The 8,858-nt window shown below is 38.2% G+C and overlaps 2 protein-coding genes across 2 annotated transcripts; both read left to right on the plus strand.

Moving 5' to 3' along the window:
* The first annotated feature begins 4,395 nt into the window (after window positions 1–4,395).
* On the plus strand, window positions 4,396–4,728 carry LOC130981157 (TMV resistance protein N-like). The gene has a single exon (XM_057904777.1). It carries the CDS (start codon window positions 4,396–4,398, stop codon window positions 4,726–4,728), a length of 333 nt encoding a protein of 110 aa, XP_057760760.1.
* Window positions 4,729–4,762: 34 nt separating this feature from the next.
* On the plus strand, window positions 4,763–5,618 carry LOC130980143 (disease resistance protein RPV1-like). The gene is made up of 2 exons (XM_057903787.1): window positions 4,763–4,857; window positions 4,933–5,618. Exons 1-2 carry the CDS (start codon window positions 4,763–4,765, stop codon window positions 5,561–5,563), a joined length of 726 nt encoding a protein of 241 aa, XP_057759770.1. The 3' UTR covers window positions 5,564–5,618.
* Window positions 5,619–8,858: the final 3,240 nt, after the last annotated feature.

An 8,858-nucleotide genomic window follows, 5' to 3' on the forward strand; every position in this document is an offset into this window, starting at 1 on the left:
CAAGCATTTTATCAAACACTTGGTAGGCATAAAAGAAAAACATAGTAAATCAACAACAAGAATGAAATCTAACAACAATTATTGAAAGAAATTAACAACAACAATCAAAAGAGACACTTTTATTATGAATTACCTTTATTGAATTGGAAGAGAGTAAAAAGGAACAATACTAGATCTATAACAAAATACAAGAACAACATAAGAGAGATTATAGCAAAAGAATGGAAGAAGAATCAATGTAACTACAAGGAATTGAGATGTGGAAGTAGAAGAAGATGAATCTAAATCTAAATCTAAGAACTAAACCTAATCCTAATCCTAATTCTAGAGAGAAGTGAGAGCTTCTCTCTCTAGAAACTAACTCTAAACTAAAACTATCTAACTAATGATCTAGAATTAATCTATGGGTGTGAATGTGTTAATGTAATGTCAATCCCCTTCAATCCTTGGCTCTTATATGCATTTTGGCGCCAAAGTTGGTTGCTGAAACCTTCCAAAATTGCCAGGCACGTGCTGCATTAGTGAGGTCATGTGCCATCATCGGCGCGTGCGCGCATGGTACGCGTGCGCGTCCTTGGCCTGTTTCGTAATGTGCGCGCGAGCGCCTTGTGCGCGTACGCGTGCTTGGCCGAGATTAATTCTTCGGCTTTTTGTGCTTCTCTCCACTTGCATGCTTCCTTCCTTGCTTCCTTTGATCCATGCCTAGCCTATTTCAATCCTGTAATTACTAGCAACCACATCAAGGCATCTTATGGAATCAAAGAGAAATTAGAATTCATCAAAATAAGGATTGAAAAGCATGTTTTTACACTTAAGCACAAATACGGGAGAGATAACAAAACCATGCTAATTTATAGGCTAAATGTGACAAAAGGTTATCAAAATACTCTAAATTCAATACAAGATAAACCCTCAAATTGGGGTTTGTCAATTAGATGGCTAGCCTTAATGAAGACACGCTACTCAGCAAAGAGGGAAGCAAAAAGCAACCCACCTTTCTTTATTTTATTCAAACTAAATTAATTGCTTCTCTTTCTACTCTAACTACTCTCTCATTTTTTTTCTTCCTTTGGTCATGTCACAGCAACCATGGAAGCTACATTAAGCTACCAAAAAGAAAAAGAAGAAGCTGCATGCATCAAGACCATCAAGATAATGATGGCAAGAAAAAGAAAACTAAAAGTATGTTGTGGCTGATATAATCACCAAATGTAGTAAGATTTGGTGAGGTAATCTCGGATCCTTCATACTCAAAAAGAAAGAAGAAGATTCGGCCAGCAAGGTGAGATTCTTGGAAGCATGGCTTGTCTCTGATTCTGCTCAACCACCACAGGAAGTAGCTAGAGTGGCGAAGTGATGGAAGAAGCAGAGATTGGAGCAGATGAAGCCATCATCATCATGAAGCATCAAGGGCCAGAAATCCATCTTGGAGAGGAAGCCAAGGATGGAGCGCTCGGATTGATGAAGAGTGATGACCAAGGAAGGACTAGAGGTATTTGCATGTTGGTTATTGCATTAGTTACCTCTTCTCTCTCTGTGGCCGAACCGATTTGTTTTGAAGGAAAGGAAGCTAAGCTCGGGTGTGTGTTTCAACTATGAAGGCTTCACTTCTCTATAAAAGGGGTGAACAGTCATGGTTTGATTTAAGGAAAGAAAGTGAGAGTGCAAGGCACAGAAGTCTCATAGCTACCTAAGCTTACTGATTTTCTTCTCCTTCAATATTTTCTATTTTGTAATTTTTATGTTTAATTTTGTCATGTCTTGAGTCCAATGGAAAAAGGCAAACAGTGAGGTTTGTATGAAAAAGCCATAGAGCGGAAAAAGGCAGAGAGTGCAAAATTAAAAGAAAAAGCCATAGATGTCTTAGAGTTTCTTTGTTCATCTATGTTGTGTTTCATGATTCTGTGGGAATCCCCTTGTAAGTTGGGTTAGCACTTTACAACTTGTAATCTGGATGATTATAGTGAAATTCCATCATTGTTGTGATGGAGACTGGATGTAGGCTGCACTACACTTAGCAGGTGAACCATGATATATCTGGGTGTAATCTTCTCTCTCTTCTACTTCACTTCTGTTTCTACTGTTCAGATAAAAAATAAAAAATGTCTCGTGCCAAGTGACGAGACAAAATGAAAATGTCTCGTGGCTAGGGACAAGCTAAAAACAGAAAAATCTCCTCTAAATCCAGCAAGTGTTAGCAAGCAAAAAGGGGGCTAAGATTCAACCCCCCTTCTCTTAGCCACTAAAACCATCAATTGTATATAGATATATCCTAATTCAGCTATCTAGTGTAATGTAGCCTATATTTAGTCTCCGTCACAACTGTAACAGAATTTCACTATCGTTAAATGGATTATATTCACCAATTCTCTTTAAAATCTACCAAATCTTATTTGGGACAAATTCATATTCTAATCCAATATGAATTTGATTAGAACTCTACCTAACTTTTTAACAGTCAAGTGTTAACTCAACTTGTAAGGGAATCTTCTCAGGATCATGACACAAAATAGAAGAACATACAAAATATTTCTAAGAAAATTTATGATTTTTTCTCCAAGTTTAACTCACTGTCTTTTTTTTTTATTGGTTTTTTCTTACAAACCTCACTATGTTTGTCTTTTTCAATAAGACTCAGACAAACTAAACTGGAAAAAAAATATAACATGAAACTATGAATGAGAAAAACTTAGAACAGGCTCAGATAGCTATGGGAACCGAACTCAGTGCTCTGTTTTTCTCTTTTACCCTCAACCCTTGGCCGTTCATCCTTATTTTAAAAGAGTGAAGCTTCCAAAATTGAAGCAATTTTAACCTCTTTGTTGTCTTCTTCTCTAGTATTAGACTTTGCAGCAGCGCATCAGAACAAAGAGAGAGAAGGCCGAATCTTTGACATGCAGCTTACCTTTTCTTTCATCCTTTTTCTTCGAACTTCTTTGATCTTGACCGTAAATATTTTCTTTGGCCCAAATTTAGTTTTGGACCGTGGATTTGCTACCGAGCTTGTTTGAATTCACTATCTTTATGGCTGTTTGATTTATGCTTGAGCCTTGGCAGATTTCTTCACGATTTGTTGGTGTAGCTCAAATAAAAAAAATCAGTTTTTGAGATGTTCTGATCTGATGCAATCCTTCTTTTTGTTGTAGGCCTAAAACTTGCTTAAACTTGAAAACACACTTTTGTTCTTCATCGAAACTTAGCCTTAGAACTTTTCTATTCTTTCTTTTTTCTTTGTTCAGAGAGTGATGTGATAGGAGAGAGAGAAGAGAGTAGAGAGAGTTTGACTTTCAGCAGAAGAAAGATGGTATTCGAATGAATTAAACTTGGAGTTTAAGTTTCTAAACGGTGAGTTTTGGTGTATTTATCGAATGGGCTTGAATCTTTTCTTTAGACCTATTTGTCTTTTTTTCCTCATATTTCAGCCATTTAATTTTGGATTAGACTGTTGCTATAGCTGAATTGGAATTGGTTTATATGTGTGGACTTGCTATTGATGGGTCTTGATTATTTGCACCTTATACCCATGTTAATTAATTTATTTTTTGTATACAAATACAACAAAATCATACAAATAAATAATTCGATAATATTTATTTATCACTTTAATTTAATATTTAGTTTTTCAAACTTAACATAAATTCTAGTTTATTTTGACTAAATTTTTTTTACTATCAAACATTTTTGTCTTTCAAATATCACATTAAAAATTTATTTTAAATTTTAAGGATTAAATTAAACTACATTTAAAAAGTATGTAAAAAAATTTAAACTTATACTATATTTTAATTTCTATTTTGGTTTTTGATGTGTGGTTTGAATGGAAAGACATTTAAAATTAATTTGGATTAATCTATTAGTTAATTTATTAGTCTATTAGATAAAATTCTAATTTGCTTATGAACACTTAAATAGAGTTTAAATTTATGCAGATTAATCTTTGAAATGTGAGAGCAAAACACTTGAAAAAAAAAAACAAACCGGAGAGACGTAAAGTTGATGCTCGTAAGTGAATCACTGAGTACAAGGAGTCAATCACCTTATACATTTAATAAAGTTCCTGCTCTGTAGAGGCTAAATTATTTTAGAATATAAAAACACAGCATGGAGACATGGAAAAACACCTCGAAGGTGAGGAGTGAGGAGTGTGTAAGTATTTGAGTATGTGTAAAAAGCACCCGATTCTTTTATACATTCCGCCGCGAGGGATTGACCACCATGGTTAACAGGAAATGAGAAAGTGGCTTCCATAAGTAATTACTAATTGGTTATTAACTGTATTTAAAAACATTTGTTTTGTTGACTCACTTGAACTGATCAAGCATTATCTTCATTAACTAGTTCAATGATTTTCGAGCTTCAAATTAAACACCACCCTCACACTAACACCTAGCTCCCATGGTTCCTCCTCAAGTTTCCCACGCTTCTTCTTTTCCTTCCGTCAGGGACAGCGAGTGGGAATTCGATGTCTTCCTCAACTTCAGAGGCGATGAAATTCGCTACGGTTTCACTGGCTATCCCCACAGAGCTTTTTGTGAAAAGGAAATCCGCACCTTCAAGGATCTCGAGGATCTTGTTAGTGGCAAGAAAATCCAGCAAACATTTGCTCGGGCAATTGAAAGCTCCAGGATTGCCATCATCGTGTTCTCCCAGCATTATGCTGAAATTGATTTCTTGCTGAGGGAACTTGTCAAGTTATTGGAGTGCTCTCAACGTCGTGGATCCCGGTGATGTGCAGCATCAGAGAGGTAGCTATGGGAAAGCCATGGCTGTGCACGACGAGCGGTTCAAGGATAAAGCGCCAATATGGAGAGCCGCTCTTCGTGACGCAGCCAATTTATCCGGCTTGCATTTCAAAGGGTACCGTACCGTACAACTCTTTCTTCGTTTTATGCAATTGTTTTCTTCTAATCTTCTTCGGCTGTTATTGTGCAGGGATGAATTTGAACACGAATTTATTGAGAGGATCACTAAACAGGTTTTGGCGATTATTAAAGAGGACACTCTACCAATCAGAGCAGAGTCCAGAGTGCAAGCTTCCTACGATTCGTTATCATCATTTTCTGTCTCAAGGCAATACCAACACCATGTGTTCCTCAACTTTAGAGGCTGTGATACTCGCTATCGTTTTACTGGCAGTCTCTTCAAGGCTCTCCGTGACAAGAAAATCCACACTTTCATGGATGATGTAGGACTCCACAGGGGGAATGATATATCAAGAACACTTATTGAGGCAATTAAAGGTTCCAGAATAGCCATCATTGTGTTCTCAGAGAATTATGCTGATTCTACTTATTGCTTGGATGAACTTGTCAAGATCTTGGAGTGCCAAGAGTCTGATGGCCAGATAGTTTTTCCGGTTTTCTATGATGTAAGTCACAATGATGTGCGACATCAGACTGGTCGTTATGGGGAAGCGATAGCTAAACATGAGGAAAAGTTCAAGGATGACCCATCAAAAGTCCAAAAATGGAAACGGGCTTTGCATCGAGCAGCTAATTTTACTGGCTTTGTTTTCGAAGGGTACCTTACCATCTTTTTCACTATTCCTTTATTTATCCAATAACTACTGATGGTTTCAGTGGCTAAGAGAAGGGGGTTGAATCTTAGCCCCTTTTTGCTTGATTACACTTTCTGGTCTTGGAGGAGACTTTTCTGTTTTTGTCTCGTCCCTAGCCACTAGACTTTTTATCTTTGTTTCGTCACTTAGCACGAGATATTTTTGGTTTTAGCTCCTGTGCAGTAGAAACAGAAATAGAGTAGTAGAGAAAGAAGATTACACCCAGATATATCCTGGTTCAGCTGTTAAGTGCAACGCAGCCTACATCCAGTCTCCATCACAACTATGATGGAATTTCACTATAATCATTCTGATTACAAACTGTAAAGTGCTAACCCAACTTACAAGGGAATTCCCACAGAATCATGAAACACAATATAGATGAACAAAGGAACTCTAAGACATCTATGGCTTTTTCTTTTAATTTTGCACTCTCTGCCTTTTTTCGCTCTATGGCTTTTTTATACAAACCTCACTGTTTGCCTTTTTTCATGAGATTCAAGACATGACAAAATTAAACAGAAAAATTACAAAACAGAATACATTGAAGGAGAAGAAAATCTGTAAGCTTAGGTAGCTATGAGACTTCTGTGCCTTGCACTCTCACTTTCTTCCCTTGAATCAAAGCGTGACTATTCACTCCTTTTATATAGAAGAGAAGCCTTCACAGTTGAAACAAAAACAAGCTTAACCTCTTTTCCTTCAAAACGGATCCGGTTCGGCCACAGAGAGAGAAGAGGTAACTCATGCAAGACCCAACATGCAAGTACCTCTAGTTCTTCCTTGGTCATCACTCTTCATCAATCCGAGCGCTCCATCCTTGGCTTGCTCTCCAAGATGGATTTCTGGCCCTTGATGCTTCATGATGATGATGGCTTCATCTGCTCCAATCTCTGCCTCTTCCATCACTTCGCCACTCTAGCTACTTCCTGTGGTGGTTGAGCAGACTCAGAGACAAGCCATGTCTCTAAGGATCTCCTTCTTGCTGGCCGAATCTTCTTCTTTCTTTTTTTGGTATGGAGAGCTCGAGATTACTGGTGGACGAAATTGTGATCCATATTCTTTAAGTTGTACTCCTTGTACTTTCATGGAATTTGAAATTGACACGAGTGAACATAACTCCGTTCAACTAACCAGCAAGTGTACTGGGTCGTCCAAGTAATAAACCTTACGTGAGTAAGGGTCGATCCCACAGAGATTGTTGGTATGAAGCAAGTTATGGTCACCTTATAAATCTCAGTTAGGCAGATTAAATTTGTTTATGGTTTCGAAAATTAATAAAAAAAAGAAATAATAAAAGGGATAGAATACTTATGCAGATTCATTGGTGGGAATTTCAGATAAGCGAATGGAGAGACTGTATGGCTCAAGGACGCCTACTTTCCTACTGCTTCAACTCAATCCTTCTTACTCCTTTCCATGGCAAGCTGTGTATAGGGGTTCACCGTTCGACGATGGCTACTTTGAATCCTCTCGGGAAAATGGTCCTCTGCGGCTGTCACTCGCATGGCTAATCGTCTGGAGGCATCACACTGGCCGAAGGCTACATCCCATCCTCGCAGTGAAAACTACGCTCACGCGCTCTGTCACAGCACGGCTAATCACTGGTTGGTTCCCGCTCCTACTGGAATAGAATCCCTTGATTCTTTTGCGTCTGTCACTAACGCCCAGCACTTGCGAGTCTGAAGCACGTCACAGTCATTCATTACCGGAATCCTACTCGGAATACCACAAACAAGGTTAGACTTTCCGGATTCCCAGGATCCTACTCGGAATACCACAGACAAGGTGAGACTTTCCGGATCCTCATAAATGCCGCCATCTATCTAGCTTATACCACGAAGATTCTGTTGGGGAATCTAAGAGATACACATTCAAGCTCTGTTGCATGTAGAACGTAGGTGGTTGTCAATCACGTGCGTTCATAGGTGAGAATGATGATGAGCGTCACATAATCATCACATTCATCATGTTCTTGGGTGCGAATGAATATTTTGGAATAAGAATAAGAGAGATTTGAATAAAAAGTAATAGTAATTGTATTAAACTTGAGGTACAGCAGAGCTCCACACCCTTAATCTATGGTGTGCAGAAACTCCACCGTTGAAAATACATAAGTAAAAGGTTCAGGCATGGCCGAGAGGCCAGCCCCCTGAGTGTGATCACTAGATTCAAAATACAATCCAGGATATGAATATGATAGTAAAAAGTTCTATTTATAATAAACTAGCTCCTAGGGTTTACATGAGTAAGTAATTGATGCATAAATCCACTTCCAGGGCCCACTTGGTGTATGCTTGGGCTGAGCTTGATCTATCCACGAGCTGAGGCTTTTCTTGGAGTTGAACTCCAAGTTATGACGTGTTTTGGGCGTTCAACTCCGGATCATGACGTTTTTCTGGCGTTTAACTCCAGACAGCAGCATGTACTTGGCGTTCAACGCCAAGTTACGTCGTCAATTTCCGAATAAAGTGTGGACTATTATATATTGTTGGAAAGATCTGGATGTCTAATTTCCAACGCCGTTGAGAGCGCGCCATTTGGAGTTCTGTAGCTCCAGAAAATCCATTTCGAGTGCAGGGAGGTCAGATTCCAACAGCATCAGCAGTCCTTTTGTCAGCCTTTTTCAGAGTTTTGCTCAAGTCCCTCAATTTCAGCCAGAAATTACCTGAAATCACAGAAAAATACACAAACTCATAGTAAATTCCAGAAATGTGAATTTAACATAAAAACTAATGAAAACATCCCTAAAAGTAGCTTAAACTTACTAAAAACTACCTAAAAACAATGCCAAAAAGCGTATAAATTATCCGCTCATCACAACACCAAACTTAAATTGTTGCTTGTCCCCAAGCAACTGAAAATCAAATAGGATAAAAAGAAGAGAATATACTATAAATTCCAGAATATCAATGAATATTAATTATAATTAGATGAGCGGGACTTGTAGCTTTTTGCTTCTGAACAGTTTTGGCATCTCACTTTTTCCTTTGAAGTTCTGAATGATTGGCTTCTCTAGGAACTTAGAATTTTGGATAGTGTTATTGACTTTCCTAGTTAAGCATGTTGATTCTTGAACACAGCTACTTATGAGTCTTGGCCGTGGCCCTAAGCACTTTGTTTTCCAGTATTACCACCGGATACATAAATGCCACAGACACATAACTGGGTGAACCTTTTCAGATTGTGACTCAGCTTTGCTAGAGTCCCCAGTTAGTGGTGTCCAGAGCTCTTGAGCACACTCTTTTTGCTTTGGATCACGACTTTAACCATTCAGTCTCAAGCTTTTCACTTGGACCTT

Source organism: Arachis stenosperma, chromosome 5 (assembly GCF_014773155.1).
Source record: "Arachis stenosperma cultivar V10309 chromosome 5, arast.V10309.gnm1.PFL2, whole genome shotgun sequence".
Lineage (NCBI taxonomy): Eukaryota > Viridiplantae > Streptophyta > Magnoliopsida > Fabales > Fabaceae > Arachis > Arachis stenosperma.

Bases quoted from the DNA above. Each gene is read 5' to 3' on its own strand.
- LOC130981157 (XM_057904777.1), top strand. From the start codon at position 4,396: ATGGTTCCTCCTCAAGTTTCCCACGCTTCTTCTTTTCCTTCCGTCAGG.
- LOC130980143 (XM_057903787.1), top strand. From the start codon at position 4,763: ATGGCTGTGCACGACGAGCGGTTCAAGGATAAAGCGCCAATATGGAGA. The intron at 4,858-4,932 runs GTACCGTACCGT...GTTATTGTGCAG, and splicing joins TCCGGCTTGCATTTCAAAGG to GGATGAATTTGAACACGAAT.